General features: G+C 42.0%; 3 protein-coding genes across 5 annotated transcripts; 1 reads left to right on the top strand and 2 right to left on the bottom strand.

Moving 5' to 3' along the window:
• Positions 1-1,015: 1,015 nt before the first annotated feature.
• Positions 1,016-6,683, bottom strand: mblac2 (metallo-beta-lactamase domain containing 2). The gene is made up of 2 exons (XM_029762124.1): positions 6,095-6,683; positions 1,016-3,402 (listed from the first exon to the last, which is right to left on the bottom strand). Exons 1-2 carry the CDS (start codon positions 6,534-6,536, stop codon positions 3,014-3,016), a joined length of 831 nt encoding a protein of 276 aa, XP_029617984.1. The 5' UTR covers positions 6,537-6,683; the 3' UTR covers positions 1,016-3,013.
• Positions 6,288-17,741, top strand: polr3g (polymerase (RNA) III (DNA directed) polypeptide G). Of its 3 annotated transcripts, none has more exons than XM_029762126.1 (8): positions 6,288-6,376; positions 9,168-9,323; positions 9,723-9,852; positions 10,297-10,356; positions 11,011-11,070; positions 11,168-11,235; positions 11,480-11,599; positions 17,372-17,741. In XM_029762126.1, exons 2-8 carry the CDS (start codon positions 9,210-9,212, stop codon positions 17,459-17,461), a joined length of 642 nt encoding a protein of 213 aa, XP_029617986.1. In that variant the 5' UTR covers positions 6,288-6,376; positions 9,168-9,209; the 3' UTR covers positions 17,462-17,741. The 3 variants fall into 3 exon arrangements, with proteins under 3 accessions (XP_029617986.1, XP_029617987.1, XP_029617985.1); XM_029762127.1 differs by lacking the exon at positions 6,288-6,376 and adding an exon at positions 6,522-6,603; XM_029762125.1 differs by lacking the exon at positions 6,288-6,376 and adding an exon at positions 6,671-6,859.
• LOC115199735 (lysM and putative peptidoglycan-binding domain-containing protein 3) lies at positions 17,742-23,348 on the bottom strand. Its single transcript, XM_029762122.1, has 3 exons — positions 23,265-23,348; positions 19,296-19,556; positions 17,742-19,163 (listed from the first exon to the last, which is right to left on the bottom strand). The coding sequence occupies exons 2-3, from the start codon at positions 19,548-19,550 to the stop codon at positions 18,489-18,491; spliced, it is 930 nt and encodes a 309-aa protein (XP_029617982.1). The 5' UTR covers positions 19,551-19,556; positions 23,265-23,348; the 3' UTR covers positions 17,742-18,488.
• Between the last annotated feature and the right edge of the window lie 578 nt (positions 23,349-23,926).

Here is a 23,926-nt window from a genome sequence, read left to right as displayed (position 1 = left end):
GTGTTATTTCATAGTTTTGATGCCTTCACAATTATTCTGCAATGTAGAAAATAGTAAAAAAAAAAATAAAGAAAAACCTTGGACTAAGTAGGTGTGTCCAAACTTTTGACTGGTACTGTGTATATATAGAACATCGCAATCGATTATGCAAGTAGGCAATACAGGAATTACTGATCTATAGCAAATATTGTGTTTAGCTTTTTCGTAAGATGGTGCCGTCTTTTACCTACCAAGAAATGCAAACCAGGTGATTGTAGTAGTTGTTAAATTATGGTAAGGTGGGCAGGGGTAAGTGTGGTTGGCCCCCCTGGTCTATGCATTGAAGCCTATCAATCCCTCCATGTTTCTTTGTTTATGATGGACTGTAGGCTATGATATGTTACTGTGTTCCAAGGGCTCACAGCTGGCTCACTCAGTTTCTCATTAAAACAACTGTAAATGCTTCAAAGTGGCATTTGTTACTGTAAAGTTTTTTCTAAGTTAATTAACAAAACTCCTCATTTCTTTTTGTTAAAATATATTTTACATGATTGATTTTGTTATAAATACAGCTATATTGATATTATTTTAACAGTTGATTTCAGATCTATAACTGCGTCCGGTAGATAACATTAAATGTTAACCATGCAAGTGTCCTGTGTTGTTTAAATATGTAACATAACGATAATAAATGATTTGTCAATTTAGAACAGCCATTGTTTTCTTGTCATGTCTGTCTCATTTCAGTGGAAAAGATACAGAGTATAATTTGATATGTAGAGGAGAAAAGCTATTAGCTAACTCTAGAGCAGGGCTGTTCAATTCCGGCCCTGGATGACTGAAACACTTCTGGTTTTTGTTTCTACCTGGTAGTTAATTGCACTCACCTGGTGTCCCAGGTCTGTATCAGTCCCTGATTCTAATGAGAGTATGAAAACCAGAAGTGTTTTGGCCCTCCAGGACCGACATTGAACAGCCCTGCTCTAGTGCAAACATGCTTTTTGCCAATGTTGAACAGAAAGGCCCGCACACTGAATATGCTCCCAATTACCACTTTTATTGACAACGTTTCGATCCACAAGGATCTTGGTCAGGTCAAATGGACTGTGTGCTCACATACTCAAATATATACACATTTCACCCCATATGACCATTAAGCACATGGGCCCAATTCTGACCCGAGGTTAGCGCGTGTAAATGGAACATTATTCCATTTTGTGCACTTCTCTCTGCGTATTCTGACCTTGCTATTCTCATGCTTAAGTTCATGCTATTCACCTATTAGTTTGAGGTGGAGAAGAATAAATGGTGTGGCCACAGATGCACTGTATTCTGACTTGGACTTAATTCCCTAATTATTCCATCACCTTTACGTTATAGTAAACCATGAGTAAGGTCTAGTGAACCTACCAGTTCCAAGTGGAAAAAGCATCTACCTTTCCCCCCGATAGAAATAACATCAATCTCCACGCACTGTAATTTCCAACTTGATAAGAGCTAGGTAAATGAGTAATCTGTTTGGTTAAGGGAATTGTAAATATAAATGACACTTTAAAAAATATATTTTACCTTCTAATGGCTGGAGACAAATGTGAAACCAGTCATATGTAAGCATATCAATTTTCCACAGTAAAGTTTATAAAATGCTGTGCCATTGTGCAGAATTGAAATTGTACAGCCTTTTAACTTGCAGAGATGGGCACTACATTATCATTCCATTTAATTACCTTGTTCCATTTACCTTACCTCAAATCACTTATGCATAATCAGAATTGGAAATGAAAGATGCTTTGATGTAGGCAAAGGATTACTTACAAATCGGGCTGAGTTAGACAGACACTTAGTATTTTTTTTAAACCTTTATTTAACTACGCAAGTCAGTTATTTAAGAACAAATTCTTATTTACAATGATGGCCTACCCCGTTAAACTCTGTCAGTTGACCCAAAATGTATGCAGACATAGTGCATGCCAACAGTGTTCTGTTTCATAGTTTAGGGACTGAATGAATATTTTATCCACTTAAAATTGAAAACTGCTGTAGCGCATTTCAGCTATCCAGACAATGTACTGGAGCCATTGGTGACCTAGTTATCCCTGTCATTCTCTGCACACAGGATCCAAGCCTGCGTGCCGATTCTCCAACCGTCTCCCGAACTGTGCACTTTCCCGTCATGAATTTAAAATCATTGGATTAGTGAAATCATTCGCTAGAGGGATTTTCCACCATCGTTAAAATCTATGACGTGGAGTGTGCAAGGGCACGCTTTGGAAAAGGGAGGAGAATTGGTATTTGCAGCCAAACTATCATATGAATCTTTCAATGGGAATTTGTGCTGTTGAAAATGTCATTTTCTCAGTGTTGAAAGTAAAAGAAAAACACAGTAACTGGAATGTCTCATTTCAAGAATGTGCTAATACTTGTGATGGCTTACGCAGTGTTACAAAATATATAGTCTCGTCCACCAGCCGCCTTTCTCTCTCTGTTAGCCTGGGGACGAGGTTACAAAGATATAGACGGGTCATGCTCTGTGTGTGAATGTCTCTCTCTCTTTCTTTCTGTCTGTGTTGAGGTCAGTAGGTGATGTGCTGCCTGTCACCTTATTTCCCTTACGGCAGTGTTATTCGACAACTAACCACCAAGCTCTTCATTAGTTATACCAGCTGGGCTAAAATAAAAATATGCAATTGTGAGTACTGGGGTTGAGAAACACCGCCAGAAGAGATGCTGCTTAATGTGAAAGCACATTCCAAAAATCACACAACTTGTCATATTCTTAACGTTATATAAAAATATATATATATTCATTTTCCAGTGAATGCATCCCATAATGATGGGAATTTTGATATTCTGTCAATCATTGCCTGATGTAAAGCGTGGGGGCATTTTAATGAAGGACGTAAAATAACATGCATTGGATCACAGCAGTTTCTGATTGACAGTACAAAGAATTCCTGATCATTGAGGGGGTAAATTATCTCCCGCATATCCCCAGTCTACCTGTGCGACTCTAAATGCTACCCTGTCCCTATGGCTAGCAGATGCCCCGTGTGTTGGAGGCCCGTAACGCCAATCCGGCCAAGGTCCTCCAGGCGAACGTGGAGAAGCGTGCCGGGCAGGTGCCAGCTTTGTCGATGTACCCTGAGGCGATGCGGTGGAGCTGCTTCGCGCCAAATGTGTGATAGTGTCCCGGCATTACCTGGTCCACCTGCTCGCTGTCCACCAGCCCCACCAGGCGCTCACAGCTGCTGATGTAGTCGCTGACCTGGCTGGTGGGCAGCCAGTCAATCATGGCTCCGTCGTAGACCACGTCCCCGCTGAACAGCATCTTGTTGTCGCCATCGTGTAGGCAGATGCTGCCCCGGGAGTGGCCGGGCATATGCAGCACCGTCAGCTGCCTGTCACCCAGGTTGATGACGTCACCTGAGGTAGAATGAGGAGAGAAAGAAAGATGGGGAAAACGGACAAATTGAGCAATAAGATATTCCAACTGCATTGCAGCACTGACGCAGCAGAAGTGTATTGACCAGTGCTCAGATTACACAGGGATCAGATGCTGGCTGGGGGAGTTTGAGCCAACTTTTTTTAAATGTGCGGCAATGCGTGAAAATGTGACAAGACGGACCAAAAACCTGGCATAATTAAGAATGTGTTGTGGTCTGATCTCTGTGGATGGGATTGAATGTGTGTGCATTCTCCCTTTCAGGCCATGTAGTAATTCAGTATGTCCGGGTCTAGTCTGCTGTATTTCCTTGGCTGAAATAAAATCCATCAAAGTCATCAGCTGAGTATGAAAATAGCATATACAGTGCCTTCAGAAAGTATTCACAACACTTGACTTTTTCCACATTTTGTAGTATTACAATGTGGGATAACATTTTTATTATTAATGGAAAATAAAACTAATATATGTATTCAACCCCCTGAGTCAATACATGCTAATATCACCTTTGGCAGTGATTACAACTGTGAGTCTTTGAGTAAGTCTCTAAGAGCTTTGCAAACCCGGATTGTACAATATTTACCCATTATTTTTATTTTTTTATTCTTTAAGCTCTGCCAAGTTGGTTGTTGGTCATTGCTAGACAGCCATTTTCAAGTCAAAACTGTAACTAGGACACTCAGGAACATTCAATGTCGTCTTGGTAAGTAACTCCAGTGTATAATTGGCCTTGCGTTTTAGGTTATTGTCCTGCTGAAAGGTGGATTTGTCTCCCAGTGTCTGTTGGAAAGCAGACTGAACCAGGTTTTCCTCTAGGACTTTGCCTGTGGTTAGCTCTATTCCATTTCTATTTATCCCCCCCAAAAAACTCCCTAGTCCTTGCCGATGACAAGCATACCCATAACATGATGCAGCCATCACCATGCTTGAAAATATGAAAAGTGATACCCAGTTATGTGTTGTGTTGGATTTGCCCCAAACATAATGCTTTATATTCAGGACAAAAAGTAAATGTTTTTTTTTTTTTGTTTTTTTTTTTGCAGTATTACTTTAGTGCCTTATTGCAAACAGGATGCATGTTTTGGAATATTTTTATTCTGTACAGGCTTCCTTCTTTTCACTCTGTCATTTAGGTTAGTATTGTGTAGTAACTGCAATGTTGTTGATCCATCCTCAGTTCTCCTATCCCAGCCATTTAACTCTGTAACTGGTTTAAAATCCCCATTGGCCTCAGTGTGAAATCACTGAGCGGTTTCCTTCCTCTCCGTCAACTGAGTTAGGAAGGACGCCTGTATCTTTGTAGTGGCTGGGTGTATTGATACACCATCCAAAGTGTAATTAATATCTCTAAAATGCTGAAAAAGATATTCAATGTCTGTTTTTTGTTTATTTTACCCATCTACCAATAGGTGCCCTTCTTTGCGAGCCATTGGAAAACCTTCCTGGTCTTTGTTGTTGAATCAGAGCTCGACTGAGGGAATTATATGTGTGGGGTACAAAGATGGGGTAGTCCTTCAAAAATCATGTTAAACACCATTATTGCACACAGAGTTAGTCCATACAACTTATCTGACTTGTTAAGCACATTTTTACTCCTGATGTTATTGCTAAAAACATAGTTCATAAATGTAATCCATTTTAAATTCAGGCTGTAACAGAACAAAATATGGAAAAGGTCAAGGGGTGTGAATACTTTCTGAAGGCACTGTACCTTTGCAGATACCGGCATACTGCAGAGTAGGGCTATTTATGATCCTAAGAGGGCGGGAGGTAACCTAGTGGTTAGAGTATTGGGCCAGTAACTGAAAAGTCGCTGGTTCAAATACCTGAGCCGACAAGGTGAAAAATCTGCCGACGTGCCCTTGAGCAAGGCACTTAACCCTAATTTTCTCTAGGGGTGCCGTACTACTATGCTGACCCTGTAAAATCAACACATTTCACTGCACCTATCCGGTGTATGTGACATTGAACCATGACCATAAATAATCTTTCTTATGGGACCCATTATAAGGGCTCTCTGGTGGTGCAGCAGTCTAAGGCACTGCATCTCAATGCTAGAGGCATCACTACAGACCCTGGTTCAATTCCAGGCTATATCACAACCGGCCGTGATTGGAAGTCCCATAGGACGGCGCACATTTGGCCCAGCGTTGTTAGGGTTTGGCCGGGACATGCCTTCATTGTAAATAAGAATTTGTTCTTAACTGACTTGCCTAGTTAATTAAAGGTTAAATAAAATACATAAAATAAGCAACAACATTGTACAGTTCATGTAACTGAGTCAATAAACATATTTAGGGTGTGGAACCTCATCTCAAGAATGCGCAGTCAGACTTTTAAAGCTCTGACTTATATTGAGAGTGTATGATGGAATACAAAACAGGGAGGGGTAATGCACGTGTGTGTGCGCGTGTGCGTGATGGGAGGTCAGTGTTGGTGCTCTGCCAAGTCTCTGCAGTATAAATTTCCCTTGGGATGCAGCCTAATGTGAAAGCGTATTCCAATGCAAAGTCTGTAACAAGGGTTGCAGACACATCCTTAAAGGGCTGTGTTATCACATTCATATTGACCATATCCTTATCTCAACATCATACAGCAAATGGTCTTCTAGATTTCTGTAACAATTATGCCACCACATCGGTATCTCTATAGCATTTTTGGTTTGGTTCTTACCTTCTTGTAGTATATGTGTTGGTTGTACAGCCTTGACTCTGTATTGCCTGGCCCTCCATCCCGGCCAGGGAGCCTGGACTATCTCTCTATCGGACAGCCAGGTGACCGTCTCGAAGTTGTCTCCGTTAGCCAACGCATCGACCTCTGCACTGTGGACCCCGACTTGTTGGAACTGATGCAGACCACCTGAGTGGTCGAAGTGGGCGTGGGTGGCGATAGCCAAAAGGGGGTTCTTTCGCTGCGGGTCGTCTCCAAGCAGACTTTTGGAGTTAATGTAGTCAGGTAAGCTCCTCAAACCCAAGCCTGTGTCTATCACTACGTCTTGGTGAGATCCTCGGAGGAGCCAAATATTAGCTCTGTTTGACGATTCGAAAAACTTCTCCTGGATCCAGTATAGTCCTTCTCCGAGGGATTTATGCGCGTACCAGTCCGCGGCAGACATCCCAGGTCATGCACTTGGCGACGCGTAATAACAAAGCTGTCAATTGCCGCTGTTCTGCTACACACAGGTAATATCACTGTATTTGAATGTCTAAGATTTTAATACGCAAAAAAATAATGGTGGCCACCGGACACACCCTTGTGGGAGGAACGCATGTTGACTGGACGGATAGATGTATGACGGCACTGTGAAACCCAAAAGCTATTGGTTGGAACACACCTACCCATGTCGTCATATAAACCATGCCCAATGTATGCATCGCTGCAAAGTAACAGCTGTGCGCAAAGGAGAAAGACGAGGACCTACAATTCACCGGTGGCGTGGTAATTAGGTCCTACTTTTAACTCCATGACATTCGATTTGATTAACCCACACAGAACAAACATGCAATGGATTTCAATCCACAACATGGGCTGACTGCAGCTAGGTTTCCATCCAATTTTATGACAGATTTTTTCATGCGAATGTTCTAAAAAAATCTGCCTAAAACAATATGCGAATTTTCCCACCAGAGATTTGTTACCATCAAACTGACTTTCGCGATTTCAAATATTTTTCAACTCTAATGATGGTTGTCATAAAACCGTTGCGTTATATAGCAAATGTGCCCACTCTGGTCATGGCACATGTGCTCTATCTAGCCAACATCTCGCAGAGCAGTGCTGGTAGGCTACTTAGCCTACATTATGAGACTATTGTGGATCAACGATATTATTTGTCAAACGGCAGGAAAGCATCGATGATCATGTCACCAGAAAATGACCCTCGCTCATCACCTTGCACATTCACCACCCTGTGAAATTCATCAATGTATTTCATCTGTAGCTTAAAAACTGCTCACTTTCCCGAGTCATAGTGAGAGGACCACACAACATAACCATCATCGCATGACTCCAAGTGTACTTCGATGTGATGGTTATTATATCAATATTTGCGCATGAAGGCGTTTCCACCACCATTTCTCGCATAATTAATTTTACCGACACAAAAAGATCCCACCATGTCGAACGACAATTGTCAGCATTTATAAACTTGTACCCGCATTTAATGTTTCCATAGGCCCGGGCGTTAGTTTTGTCATACATCAGGTAATTCATGGGAATGAAAGGGTTGGATGGAAACGTAGTTAGTGATGCATTGACAGCTGATACTATTTACCAGGTTTACATCCAACCTTTTTATGCGAGTAAAGTGCATGTCGGATAAAAAAAAAAAAATCATGCATTTTTGTCAGGCCTGATGGAAACAGAACATTTTCCGGTAAACTTTCCAAATGTCGACGAAACAAAATACGCAAGACAAGTTGTGGTGTTGGTAAAATGAATTATGCGAGAAATGTCAGTGGAAACGCTCTTATGCACACATTGATATAGGTTAATAACCATCCTATCAAAGTAAACTTGTTGTGTGGTCGTCCCACTATGTGTCGGGAAAACATCCAGTTTATTACAAATTAAAATGGATGAACTTCACAGGGTGGTGAGTGTGCAAGGTATTGAGCTTGATGCTTCTTTCCAATAAATATCGAGGGTCTTATTCTGGTGACATGACAAATAAAAATAATATTGCTCTTTTGTCCATAAGATTTGAGATTTTTTCATTTTTCAAAAACCTGAAACAGCTTTTTCCTGCAATCTAGCCATAATCACTATGCTTAATTCTATGTCAAAATGTGTCCATTTTTCTGCATATCTAAGCATACCTCTGTATCCTCCTGACTGGTGGAAATGAGTCTTATTCAGTACATGTATTTATTGCTTGCTTTTCTAAAGTCTACCAACCTTGCTAGCTACTCGAATTTCGTTGATAGCCTGAAAGGACTTCTTGGTAGCTGCTTTTAGCAACGCTAGTATTTACACACTAGATTTGCAAGCAATTACATGGTCAGAAAGAGAAAAAAAAAGGAACAGTCCGCTGGAACTAAAAGTTAAGTACAATTATATTTCAGCTTACTCTGTAAATTGTCTGTAGGCTTGATCCTTATGCAGGGGGGGAATAAAATAAAACATCTAATGGAACATAATTAAACAGAATTTCCAAACGTGGGTCTGTTGTAGACCCATGCAGTTACTCAGCAAGGTCAGTTCCTCTGCTTACCTCATGGCAACATAAAAAGTCCCCCACAACTTCTTGCTTTTTTGTTTTGCAAGTATTGCACATGTGAAGCACTTTAATTTTGACATGAATTAAGCAGAGATTAAGTGGTTCTACAAATCAAATAACAAATTGAATGAAATGGTATTGTCACATGCTTCATAAACAACGAGTGTCCTTTTCCAACAATGCAGGGGTAAAAAAATAACATTGCTATATACAGCAATGTTACAACAGACCCACGTTTGGAAAGTCTGTTTCATTTATTTTCTATTAGATGTTTAAAAAAAAAAAAAATTGTCAGCTTCTTCCTAGCGATGCTAGTGTGTAAATACTAGCATTTCTAAAAGCAGCTAGTTATGAGGTTAGGAGGTTCTAGGTTCCCAGTCTGGGCTTGCTAAAGCCAACTTCATAAAATTGCTAGTATTACAGCGAAACAACAAAAAAGTAAATATGTATAAAAACAAATTACAGGACATCTGAGGGGGCATGTGTTTGTGAGAGAATGTGAACATCACTATGTCCTCTGTAATATAGGTTATCGCGTGTTGGAAGCAGTAGCCCACTCATAGTGCAGACATGGCTGGTGGTAAAGGCCGTGGTATAGCTGCCTTCAGCTTCAACATCGAATCCCTGGGCCTCAGCAGGGGGAATATGCCTCAGACCAGAGAGGGGCCCAACAAGCTGTATCCAGTGAGTAGCACTATACTGACTGCATTTACCAGGCTTATGGTCTCTGTTTCCTGGACCAGTAAGTGACATTGCCTTGGGAAGAATGGGCTTTTTAGTACATTTTATATCATTCGGTTTCCCAACTCCAGTCCTCCAGTACCACCAACGGCACACGTTTCAGTTTGCGCCCCAGAACACCCACATGATTCAACTGATTGACGGCTTGATGATTTGTTAAATTGAATCAAGTGTGCTTGTCCGGAGCTGTTGGAGGTACTGAAGGGTACTGTTGGGGTTACTGGAGGACCAGAGTTGCGAAACACTGATTTAGCAGACGCTCTTATCCAGGGGGACTTACAGGAGCAATTAGGCTTAAGTGCCTTGCTCAAGGGCACATCAACAGTTATTTTCCCCATTCAGGATGTGGAGTTCAAGCCTGTGCCGTTGAAAGAGGGAGAAGATGAGGACTACATGCTAGCCCTGAAACAGGAGATAAGGGGAACCATGAGACTACTACCCCACAACATCAAGCCTCTGGCTGGGAAAGGAGGTGAGAGCGTGCATTATCAGCAATGGTGAGTGTATCTCATCATCCATTAAGACAATGGCATGAGGTGAGGTAATGTAACACACAGTAACTGAGCTATTTAACCATATCTTATCTGGAGACAGAGAAGCTGATCTAGGAGAGAATATTGAGTTATACATTCCTGGCCTGACTAAACTTGGATATAGAGCACATTATTTTCTGGGGTAAGATGATGTGTCCGTATCAAGGGCAGCCTTATCATAGCTTATTGATGTATAGTAGAAATAACGGCTTTATCTGTATTTTTGAGTTCACTTGGTCATATGCTCAATGTACTACAGGAGAAATAAGTATTTAAGAGATATTTCCAGCAGGTACAAAATGTGCTTGCTGACTTAATTGAGTGTTTAGTTAACGTTTGTGTGAGTATCCATGCATAACCTTTACTGTTTACATATCAAATAGATGTGGAAAGATACAAGGAGAGGTATCAGAGGCAAAACATGTTGGATGAGTGGACACCAGGTACTTGTTCAATTTGGTCATTATCACATTGAAGTCCCCATGCAGTCTTTTTTTAAATTGTATTTTAAAGTCATCACTGTGTCTGATTAATAAATCATGATGTGGGTTTATTTCATGAAAATAACTTAAATATATTTTTGGGAATGTATTTCCTTTTGCTATTGAACTGCTCAGTCTGATCGTTTGGGCGAGTTGACAGTTTGAAAATATTTCCATACAGTGCTGATTGGCAGATGGGATTGTCTAGAGCAGGGTTCTCCAACCCTGTTCCTAGAGAGCTGTTCCTGTAGGTTTTCACTCCAACCCTCATCTAGCGTACCTGATTCTAATAATTAGCTGGTTTAAAAGCTGAATCAGGTTAGTTACAACTGGGAGGGTAGATCTCCAGGAACAGGGTTGGAGAGCCCTGCTCTAGAGCCTACCCTGCTTACCCCTTGAAAGTAGGAGGATACATATGCAAATAATAGATGACTGGTCATTGGTCAGAATTATCAGATCAGATTGATCTGTGGGCCAAAAACAATTTTTATTCATTTTCACAATTTCAGTGTTATTTCAACATTGTGGAAATAAATATTGTAAACCAAACCTGAGTCTGATTTCCAATATTATTAACTTCTTTTAAGATAACTTCTCACTTGTTTGTCATTACAGACTGGCAGCTTTTTCCAAAAGAGCTGATGCCTCAAAAGAAAAAGTTGAATGTAAAACCAGGTACTTAAAGTTTGTGTAGGGATAATCAAACATATCTTTCATATTACAATTGTGATTGTATGCTAATAACTATATTTCCAAATGAACGTAATATTAGTAGGCGCAAAGAAGAAACCCATAAAGGTATCAAGCAAAGAAAAAGCAGATGTACTCAGTAAATTAGATGTAAGTCACTTTCATCACCTTTATTCCTTTTCACTTATTATAAATTGATTTGTTATTTTAAAACATGCAATCTCTGGAGGGGTTGGGACTAGTTGGGATTATCTGTACATTCAGATTTGACGTTCTAATAGCCTGATAACATTGACTTGTATAATGATAAAATGAACATACCCATCATATCATGTTTTATGTGTGAAAGCTGTTTGTAAATCTGGATAATCATACACAATGGCTATTTCTTCAGGAACTTGAAAAGAAAGACGATGTAAAATCGGACGAGGAGAAAGAAGAAAAGAAAACTACGGAGGAAGGAGAGGAGGAAGAAATTGAAGGAGAGGAGTTGGAAGAGGAGGAATTAGAAGAGGTAACCCCCCCCCCCCCCCCGACTCCCCCTAGTTGTAATATATAAAGCCCAATTTTGATCTAAATCATCCTTATTAGTCAACTTCTATCGCACAATGTATTGTATTTCAAGTTGTTCGCTGACACACTTCCATACCATCAACTTGGTATTGAGACGTCTCTGATGGTTTCTGGGTATGATAAATGACATGTTTCCAGTCGTGGCCAAAAGTTTTGAGAATGACACAAATATTAAAGTCTGCTGCCTCAGTTTGCATGATGGCAATTTGCATATACTCCAGAATGTTATGAAGAGTGATCAGATGAATTGCAATTAATTGCAAAGTCCCTCTGAACTGAATCCCCCCCCCAAAAAACATTTCAACTGCATTTCAGCCCTGCCACAAAAGGACCAGCTGACATCACGTCAGGGATTCTCTCGTTAACACAGGTGTGAGTGTTGACGAGGACAAGGCTGGAGATCACTCTGTCATGCTCATTTGAGTTCGAATAACAGACTGGCAGCTTGGAATCATTGTTCTTCCTCTGTCAACCACTGTTACCTGCAAGGAAACACGTGCCGTCATCATTGCTTTGCACAAAAAGGGCTTCACAGGCAACGATATTGCTGCCAGTAAGATTACACCTAAATCAACCATTTATCGGATCATCAAGAACTTCAAGGAGAGCGGTTCAATTGTTGTGAAGAAGGCTTCAGGGCGCCCAAGAAAGTCCAGCAAGTGCCAGGACCGTCTCCTAAAGATGATTCAGCTGCGGGATCCGGGCACCACCAGTACAGAGCTTGCTCAGGAATGGCAGCAGGCAGGTGTGAGTGCATCTGCACGCACAGTGAGGCGAAGACTTTTGGAGGATGGCCTAGTGTCAAGAAGGGCAGCAAAGAAGCCACTTCTCTCCAGGAAAAATATCAGGGACAGACTGATATTCTGCAAAGGGTACAGGGATTGGACTGCTGAGGACTGGGGTAAAGTCATTTCCTCTGATGAATCCCCTTTCCGATTGTTTGGGGCATCCGGAAAAAAGCTTGTCTGGAGAAGACAAGGTGAGCGCTACCATCAGGCCTGTGTAATGCCAACAGTAAAGCATCCTGAGACCATTCATGTGTGGGGTTGCTTCTCAGCCAAGGGAGTGGGCTCATTCACAATTTTGCCTAAGAACACAGCCATGAATAAAGAATGGTACCAACACATCCTCCGGGAGCAACTTCTCCCAACCACCCAGGAACAGTTTGGTGACGAACAATGACTTTTTCAGCATGATGGAGCACCTTTCCATAAGACAAAAGTGATTACTAAGTGGCTCGGGGAACAAAACATAGATATTTTGGGTCCATGGCCAGGACACTCCCCAGACCTTAATCCCATTGAGAACTTGTGGTCAATCCTCAAGAGGCGGGTGGACAAACAAAAACTCACAAATTCTGGCAAACTCCAAGCATTGATTATGCAAGAATGGGCTGCCATCAGTCAGGATGTGGCCCAGAAGTTAATTGACAGCATGCCAGGGTGGATTGGAGAGGTCTTGAAAAAGAAGGGTCAACACTGCAAATATTGACTCTGCATCAACTTCATGTAATTGTCAATAAAAGCCTTTAACACTTTTGAAATGCTTGTAATTATACTTCAGTATTCCATAGTAACATCTGACAAAAATATCTAAAGACACTGAAGCAGCAAACTTCGTGTAAATTAATATTTGTGTCATTCTCAACTTTTGGCCATGACTGTATGTAATGTCTGAAGATCACAATACGCAATATTCACTGAACAAAAATAGAAACGGAACATGCAACAATTTCAAAAATGTTAGTTACAGTTCATATAAGGAAATCAGTCAATTGAAATGAATTAATTAGGCCCTAATCTATGGATTTCACATGACTGGGAATAGAGATATGTATGTGGATCAGAAAACCAGTCCGTATCTGGTGTGACCACCATTTGCCTAATGTAGCGCGACACATCTCCTTCACACAGACTTGGTCAGGCTGATGATTGTGGCAGATGGAATTTTGTCCCACTCCTCTTCGATGGCTGTGCGAAGTTGCTGGACATTGGTGGGAACTGGAACACGCTGTCGTACACATCAATCCACAGTATCCCAAACATGCGCCATGGGTGACATGTCTAGTGAGTATGCAGGCCATGGAAGGATTGAGACATTTTCAGCTTCCAGGAATTGTGTACAGATCCTTGGGGGGCCATGCATTATCATGTTGAAACATGAGGTGATGGAGGTGGATGAATAGCATGACAATGAGCCTCGGGATCTCATCACGGTATCTCAGTGCATTCAAATTTCCATAGATAAAATGTAATTGTGTTTGTTGGCTGTAGCTTATGCCTGCCCAAACCATTACCCCACCGCCACCATGGGACATTCTGTTCACAACGTTGACGTCAGCAAACTGTTCGCCTGCACAACGCCATACACGCTGTCTGCCATCTGCCCGGTAAAGTTGAAACCGGGATTCATCCGTGAACAGCACACTTGTCCAGCATGCCAGTGGCCATTGAAGGTGAGCATTTGCCCACTGAAGTCGGTTACGACACCGAACTGCAGTTAGGTCAAGCCCCTGGTGAGTACGACGAACACGCAGATGAGCTTCCCTGTGACGGTTTCTGACAGTTTGTGCAGAAATTGTTAGGTTCTGCAAACCCACAGTTTTATCAGCTGTCCGGGTGGCTGATCTCAGATGATCCCGCAGGTAAAGAAGCTGGATGTGGAGTTCCTGGACTGGAGTGGTTACACAAGGTCTGCTGTAGTGAGGCAAGTTGGACGTACTGACAAATTCTCTGAAATGAGAGTAGAGAAATCAACATTCAATTCTCTAGCAACAGCTCTGGTGGATATTCCTGCAGTCAGCATGCCAACTGCAAGCTCCCTCAACTTTAGACATCTGTGGCATTGTTGTTTGACTGAACATTTTAGTGGCCTTTTATTGTCCCCAGCACAACTTGTTTTTAGTTTATTAATTCAACCATTTAAAAAAACAAGCACACATAAAACTTAAAAGCCATACATGAATAAAATCATCGATGATTACACACAAAGTCTGGGACTTATTTCCATTGTGGTCCTCTTGAGACAAGATGGCTAGACAAGATCAAACACAGTTATACACAGTATGGTAGCGAGATGATAATAAATAAAACATAAACACGAAGAAGAACATCTATCTCATTGCGGTTATATCGTAGGGTACATTCAAATGGGCACAGAAGACATCAAACCATTTTTTCAACTTTATTTTTAAAGCTGCCAAGAGAGGATGTTGTTTTTATGGGTAGAGGCAACTCATTCCACTCTGAGGCGCCAGTATACAAGAAAGTACCTTTCCCAGCATTACTCCGGAACCTGTATACTATTATCACACATTAGTAACACCTAATCTGGTACTGTGATTGTGTGCATCCCTAAAATGGGGAAAGTAATCAGTCCAGATATCTGGGTGCAGAACCATAAATATTCCTGTAAACCAAACCCAGTCTAATCTGGGACACTTTAGCATCAACAGGCAGCCAGTTGAGTTCCTGAAAGCAGCTCATGTTTATAGGGAAGGACATTCAACAAGCACAGCACTTACAAAATTGACTGATAATTGGCTGAGAGAAATTAAAAATAAAAAGGTTGTCGGGGCTGTTTTGTTAGAATTCAGTGTGGCTTTTAACATTATCAATCATAGTCTGCTGCTGGAAAAACATATGTGTTATGGCTTTACACCCCCTGCTATATTGTGGATGAAGAGTTACCTGTCTAACAGAACATGGAGGGTGTTCTTTAATGGAAACCTCTTCAACATAATCCAGGTAGAATCAGGATTTCCCCAGGGCAGCTGTCTAGGCCCCTTTTTTTTTTGTCTACTAACGACATGACACTGCCTTTGAGTGAAGCCAGTGTGTCTATGTATGCGGATGACTCAACACTATACATGTCAGCTACTACAGCAACTGAAATGACTGCAACACTTAACAAAGAGCTGCAGTTAGCTTCAGAATGGGTGGCAAGGAATAAGTTAGTCCTAAATATTTCAAAAACCTATAGCATTGTATTTAAATAATGTGGAAATTGAGCAAGTTGAGGTGACTAAACTGCTTGGAGTAACCCTGGATTGTAAACTGTCATGGTCAAAACGTATTGATACAACAGTAGTTAAGATGGGGAGAAGTCTGTCCATAATAAAGCACTGATCTGCTTTCTTAACAACACTATCAACAAGGCAGGTCCTACAGGCCCTAGTTTTGTCGCACCTGGACTACTGTTCAGTTGTGTGGTCAGGTGCCACAAAGAAGGACTTAGGAAAATTGCAATTGGCTCAGAACAAGGCAGCAAAAATCTCACCTGGCTCAAAGTAGAGGAGAGATTGACTTCATCACTACTTGTATTTGTGAGAAGTATTGACCTGTTGAAAGCACTGAGCTGTCTATTTAAACAACTAGCACACAGCTCAGACACCCATGCATACCCCACAAGACATGCCACCAGAGGTCTCTTCACAGTCCCCAAGTCCAGAACAGACTATGGGAGGCACAAACTACTACATAGAGCCATGACTAGATGGAACTCTATTCCACATCAGGTAACTGATACAAGCAATATAATCAGATTTTAAAAAGCAAATAAAAATACACGTTATGGAACAGCGGGGCCTGTGAAGCAACACACACATAACATACGCACTATACACACACATGTATTTTGTGTTGTAGATATGTGGTAGTGGAGTAAGGGCCTGAAGGCAAACACTTAGTGTGTTGTGACGTCTGTAATGAATGTATTGTAATCTTTTTTTAAATTGTTTAACTGCCTTAATTTTGCTGGACCCCAGGAAGATGGGGGATCCATAATAAATACAAAAATGACCCTGAAACTTATTCTGGGCTTTCTGGAGCTTCCCATTCAGAAGCTTAGATGAGCCCCCAAACCAGGAAGTACTAGTGTAGTCAAAATGACATTGAATGAGGTCAGTGGCTAGCAGTCTGTGGATAGCTGTCCTGGTGGGATATTTTAGCAATTGGGTCAGAGCAAGTGATCTACAGAAGTGCATAGATGCATTGTGGGTTGGGCTATCTTCTTTGCAAATGTGAGTATTGGAAATCCCCTAACAAAATGATTTCCTTCACTAGTTAATCATTAGTTTGACAACACAATTTAGAGATCTTCATAGAATGCATTCTGATAGGGCGGCATGTAACACATCCCCAACAAAATCGGCTTGGTTTTTGGAAGGCAGATATCCAGCCAGACCATCTCCAGATCGATTATATCCGATCTGATGTTATAAGCAATGTCCAATCTTACGAAAGTGCACATGTGTAATGATCACGCTGTTTAATCATCTTCTTGATATGCCACACCTGTCAGGTGGATGGATTATCTTGGCAAAGGATAAATGCTCACTAACAGGGATGTAAACAAATTTGTCCACAAAATTAGAGAAATAAGCATTTTATGCATATGGAATATTTCTGGGATCTTTTATTTCAGCTCATGAAACATGGGACCAATACTTTACATGTTGCGTTTTATTTTTGTTCAGTATAAATGACATTTAATAGCTACAGTCCCTATGCACATAGCACCCTTACTAAAAAAGATTGCAGTCCAATTGCAATATGCTGCAAATATTGCATCCAAAATAAGTTGTTTACAGTAATTTGTGTAACTGCGTCTAAAATACCAGCCGACTACGGTTACAAAATGGCAATCTTTTATTTTTGCAAGGGCATTCACACACCAATGGGGAATGTCACAATTAACACTTGCCTTTTTGTAGGAAAATGACTACATTGCCAGCTACTTTGAAGATGGTGATGATTTTGGTGCAGGCAGTGATGAGAACATGGATGAAGGAGCCACATATTAACCTCAACTGTATGGATGTTGTCTCAAGAGCATACAGTATTTAAAAATCCAAAAGAATGTTGACTGTCACTCTTCCAAATGTATTTCCCCTCCAAATCATGATTTATTGTTTACCAAATAGCTGTTGGCTATATGACTAACACTGTCATCAAGTTCACATATTTTGTTTGAACCTACATTTACAATGTGAGAATCATAAAGATGTGTGGTTTGAGTTAAAATACTGTAAATGGCTCTTTTGTAAATAATTGTATAAACAAATTAAACAAACATGCAAAGTCTGAGCATCAATAATTTATTCAAAATATACTTATTTTTCAGCCTGTTGTAGTGTTCCACAAGTTCAAGGCACATACTGTTTGTTACACATGATTTTATGAAATGGACATGAGGAAAAGGAACTAAAATAACATGTCACTAGAATATAGCAAGCTAGTGTTTGGGAATATTGTGCATTTCCTGTTTTGTCACCATGCCCTAAGTAGAAATATAGGTTTTGTGAGTCAAAATGCAGTTCTCCCTAGACAGGCAAAAAAATATACAAGCAATGTTCAAGATTTGTAACACATTTTAGACAATACTGATATTGTAAGTATAAGACCAATATTCCTCAAATTACTGTCATTGATAAGTGGCAGCAATCAGTACTTTTCTGACCAAGAAAATAACCCTCACTTTAGACAGGGTCATTGGGATGTCCAACTCTGACATCAACCCATTAAAGTTGAAACCTCATATGGTAACGTAGGGACATCCCAAGGATCCCGGATAGCACAAACCCTTTAGACAGCGTTACGGAAACAGTTCCATCAGCTGACAAAGGGGACAATAAGCAGTTGGGTACCTCTGTGTGGGAAAAAAAAAATGCTTTAAAAACGTTTTAAAAAAAACATACGTATGTCCACGGAAAATTATTCCCCTCCATAATTTTCCTATGGATTCTGTTCCCCATAAAGTGATTCTCAGATTGTACCAAATAGAACTGCTCAGAAATATCTCCCACTCCTTCAGTGAGACTCTCACCCTCGCTACGTTCTCTCTTTCTTGGGGCCAAGGTGGTCATCCACATTGTGTCCATGTGAGTCTGGTTTAGGTACGTTTCCAGCGTGAGGTCTTGAGTTGGGCCCTCCATTGATTGCCACAGGCTCAGGCATCTGGGCGTTCTGCATGCCATTCGGATTGGCCGACAGCGTGGTGGTGTGGTGGCTCACGTCCACCTTCATCAGCACCTCGTAATACAGCAGGTAGAACACTGGTGTGACGATGCCAACCACCACCATGATGGCCACCGCCATCCACCACCTCATGCCCCAGTCTGCCCCATGGTAGGGGTCCTTCCTGAGGACAGGCTTGAAGTCAGGCTCCCCCAGTAGTAAGGGCTGCTGGAGGGCCAGGGAGGAGACCACCTCGTTCAGGCTGCTTCTGGAGGTGCCAGTGGACTTGACCAGCAGCTCAATGTCCTTGTCCTTCTCCTGCAGGAAGCTACCCACACTGTCTGTGGAGGAGGAGGAGTCTGTGCAAGTCTCTGTGGAGACGGGGGGCTGGTGGATGCGTCGGTGGCCTGTGGGGGAGGCAGATTTGAGAGCAGTAGTGTTGTGGGTCTCTGTCAGCATGCTGAAACGTTTCACAGGGATCTTGATGGATCTCAGCGCAAAGAAGTCCTGCTCTGTCAACAGGTTGTTGGCCCTCTTGATGTCTGCTACCTATGATACACAACAAAGGAGTTAACTTTGTGTTTGTGTTGCAAAAAAGTAGAGAGAAGTCAAAGCTACATGTCCGGTCTGTCTGAAAGGGCTTGTCATTAGAGAGTAAGACAGGGATTAAGGTTGACTTACTGAGCAGTGGTACTGCAGGGAGAAGCTATTCAGAGTGTCCCCTTCTTTAATGTCTCGGACCAGGTGGACAATGTCGTCTGACTTCTCCCTGGAGGTGCTCCTCCGGTCCCGGCCTCGGGTGCGCAGCTCGTAGCTCTCTCCGTCCTCAGCGAGATCGTTCTCAGCGCTGTTCCCAAATAGGTAGGCATGTCCTCCATTGGCAGGCTGCATCGTCGTGGCTGACTGGAAACCATAGTGCTGGCTTCTCCCAGTCATTTTTCACTTCAAAGAGAGGAGCGAGACATTGTTATTGATAGCTATACAACAGCTTCAGTTACAAGTTTCAGATGCATTAGCAAAGTATACTGCTCAAAAGAATAAAGGGAACACTTAAACAACACATCCTAGATCTGAATGAAAGAAATAATCTTATTAAATACTTTTTTCTTTACATAGTTGAATGTGCTGACAACAAAATCACAAAAATAATCAATGGAAATCCAATTTATCAACCCATGGAGGTCTGGATTTGGAGTCACACTCAAAATTAAAGTGGATAACCACACTACAGGCTGATCCAACTTTGATGTATTGTCCTTAAAATGAGGCTCAGTAGTGTGTGTGGCCTCCACGTGCCTGTATGACCTCCCTACAACGCCTGGGCATGCTCCTGATGAGGTGGCGGATGGTTTCCTGAGGGATCTCCTCCCAGACCTGGACTAAAGCATCCGCCAACTCCTGGACAGTCTGGTGCAACGTGGCGTTGGTGGATGGAGCGAGACACGATGTCCCAGATGTGCTCAATTGGATTCAAGTCTGGGGAACGGGCGGGCCAGTCCATAGCATCAATGCCTTCCTCTTGCAGGAACTGCTGACACACTCCAGCCACATGAGGTCTAGCATTGTCTTGCATTAGGAGGAACCCAGGGCCAACCGCACCAGCATATGGTCTCAAGGGGTCTGAGGATCTCATCTCGGTACCTAATGGCAGTCAGGCTACCTCTGGCGAGCACATGGAGAGCTGTGCGGCCCCCCAAAGAAATGCACAGCGGTCATGCTGGAGAATGTTGCAGGCAGCAGAACGTTCTCCACGGCGTCTCCAGACTCTGTCACGTGCTCAGTGTGAACCTGCTTTCATCTGTGAAGAGCACAGGGCGCCAGTGGCGAATTTGCCAATCTTGGTGTTCTCTGGCAAATGCCAAACGTCCTGCACGGTGTTGGGCTGTAAGCACAGCCCCCACCTGTGGACGTCGGGCCCTCATACCACCCTCAAGGAGTCTGTTTCTGACCATTTGAGCAGACACATGCACATTTGTGGCCTGCTGGAGGTCATTTTGCAGGGCTCTGGCAGTGCTTCTCCTGCTCCTCCTTGCACAAAGGCGGAGGTAGCGGTCCTGCTGCTGGGTTGTTGCCCTCCTACAGCCTCCTCCACGTCTCCTGGTGTACTGGCCTGTCTCCTGGTAGCGCCTCCATGCTCTGGACACTACGCTGACAGACACAGCAAACCTTCTTGCCACAGCTCGCATTGATGTGCCATCCTGGATGAGCTGCACTACCTGAGCCACTTGTGTGGGTTGTAGACTCCGTCTCATGCTACCACTAGAGTGAAAGCACCGCCAGCATTCAAAAGTGACCTAAACATCAGCCAGGCAGCATAGGAACTGAGAAGTGGTCTGTGGTCCCCACCTGCAGAACCACTCCTTTATTGGGGGTGTCTTGCTAATTGCCTATAATTTCCACCTGTTGTCTATTCCATTTGCACAACAGCATGTGAAATTTATTGTCAATCAGCGTTGCTTCCTAAGTGGACAGTTTGATTTCACAGAAGTGTGATTGACTTGGAGTTACATTGTGTTTTTTAAGTGTTCCCTTTATTTTTTTGAGCAGTGTATATTATATCAGCTTGTTTTTTAAGGTACACCTAGCTAGTTAGCCTACATTAATTTACATTCAATATAGACAAGATCTCACATACTTCAAAACGTGCAATAGTAAATGTATCTTGCATGTGAAGCACAGAGCATTCAGTCCAACTCTTCCAGTTGAATGATCTTCATAGGGATGATTAAAGTCCATCAGTCTTGTACGTTTAGTCAGTGGTACTGACTGATAAGATCGATGCCTGGGAGACGGCAGTGTACTGAAGCTCCTTGTTTATGTAACGTTGGCATTTGTTTCCATTTGACATTCAGAGAGGAACATCAGCTGCTGATGTGACAGCTTTTTGTCAGATAACATCTTGATAAACTTTGGCTAATGTTCAGAGGGCTAAAGCGCAGAGAACAATGAGACATATTTCACAGGACGTATAAATGTGAAGCATCCACTCGGCCTTTCCACTCACTACCAAATATGGCAGTGAGAGGAAGCCCATTGGCCGGCAGTGAGAGAAAATGGAACGATGTGGATTTTGGCCGACATTCTGCAAATTCTCAATGATACATTTAATGTCAATATAGTTCTGTTCCCAAAACTAAAATATTTGCTTAACAGAGTGTACAAAGTTTTGTAGACTTTAACCTTTGGCAAAGTTTTATTTGTATTTTTTAATTGCGTTGTTTAGGACTGCAAAGGCGATTTGAGTTATTGCCACTTCAAAGTAGAAGTTCCCTAACGGAAATATGCAAATGTTTACTAGAACGCGACAATAGGATCACGCTAGCTTGTGCTTGGTTCTACCCACTTGTGACTAATTTGTTCCCATTGGAAACGACAGGCTGTGGTCTATCTTAGTTATACAAATCTTTGGCTAAAGTTTAAGCAGAAGTCACAGTTAGCTAACTAGCTAAGTTAATAACCGTCACAACAAAATAACCATACTAACGTAAATTCACTATCACTAATATACTGATCAAAGTTATAAACGCAACAATGTCAGAGACTTTGCTGATTTGGATTTCACATGACTGAGCACGGGTGCAGCAGTAGCCCACCCACTGGGGAGCCAGGCCCAGTCAATTAGAATGTGTTCTTCCCTACAAAAGAGCTCTATTAAAAAGACAAATACTCCTGAGCCCGATCCCGCAGGTGAAGAAGCCAGATGTGGAGGCCCTGGGCTGGCGGTTGTGAGGCCGGTTGGACGTACTACCAAATTCTCTAAAACTACATTGAGGCAGTTTATGGTAGAGACATTAACATTACATTTTCTGGCAACAACTCTGGTGGACATTCCTGCAGTCAGCATGACAATTGCACGCCCCCTTTACTTGAGATATCTGTGGCGTTGTGTGACGAAACTGCACATTTTAGAGTGGCCTTTTGTCCCCCAGCACAAGGTACACCTGTGTAATGATCATGCTGTTTAACCAGCTTCTTGATATCAGGTGGATAGATTATCTTGGCACTAACAGGGATGTAAACAAAGTTTGAGAGTAACTTTTTGTCCGCATGGAACATTTCTGGGATCTTTTATTTCAGCTCATGAAACATGGGACCAGCACTTTAAGTTACATGTTGCGTTTATGTTTTTGTTCAGTATTATAATGAACATTCATAACGTTACGGAACATGGAGGTAAATGCTAGCTAGTTCTCTGGCTAACCTTAAACTAGATCTCTGAGAACCCAAGTGGGGTATACCCAGTTTACAGCAGTCCACCCTAACGTTTAATAAAGTTTACCGTCTATTTGAATGGGCAATCCCATCCATATGTAACCCAACACGTTAGTTATCTGCGGGAAAACAACTTGCCAGCTAGCTAGGTACGAACATTGTGCTCTCACCACATCAATTAACTACATTAGTAAAACGCAACCAAACACTTTGTTGCCCAACTGACTGAAGCAGCTGCCAGATAGCTACGTTAGGTAGGTTTCTAGTTAGCTAACTATTAGTTAGCTAGCTTGCCTGTCAAGCTAACGTAGAGCTAGCTTAGCTAACATCTGTACCCTAAGTGTCTTAGCTATCTATAGTACATTCACGATTATTGTTGCTGGTAAAAGTCCGTGTTAATTTTAGCAAATTATAAGCGATGAAGCACCCAGACTTTACCTGAAAACATGAGCACTGTTCCGTCGACGACCTAAGCCACATCCATTCTTCCCCCGGTTTACTGGCGTTCGTTTGTTTAGCTACGCCACGTCAACAGAATACTAACGTGATGACGTACGTGGATAGGAACTCCAATTCTTGCATTGACCACTAGATGTTGTCGTCACTAGTTACCACATCCACAAAGTCATAAACCACGCCACTTTCTACAGTTTATCTTCTTAAAAAGTGATTTTAAACCTAACCCTAACCTTAACCACACTGATAACATTATACCTAACCCAAACCTCAAATTAAGAAGCACATTTTTGTTTTCATGAATTGTTACGATATATCCCATTTTGCTGTGGCTGTGGCAACTAGTTAAAACCACTAGATGGCGCAAGTGCTGTTCCTATCAGAGGCCACGGGCTCGGCCCTATGATTGGGTCCAATTAGTTTGGCCCCTATCATAGTAGCCCTATTGAGCGTAATTGAAAACATGAATTGATAGGGCTATTCTTTTTGTTATAGTAATTCCTATCTATGATATTTAAAGTGTTAGGCCTAGGCACCGACAAATGATACTTGACTATTTTTCTTCTGAAAATGAACAAGTGCAAGTGTCCACAATTGGAGAAATGTGATAATTTTGAGGTAAGGCTAATGAACGTGATCTTCAG

This window comes from Salmo trutta, chromosome 9 (genome assembly GCF_901001165.1).
Source record: "Salmo trutta chromosome 9, fSalTru1.1, whole genome shotgun sequence".
NCBI lineage: Eukaryota > Metazoa > Chordata > Actinopteri > Salmoniformes > Salmonidae > Salmo > Salmo trutta.
The sequence above is the reverse complement of the archived record's forward strand: the minus strand, read 5'-3'. Positions and strand labels throughout refer to the sequence as shown.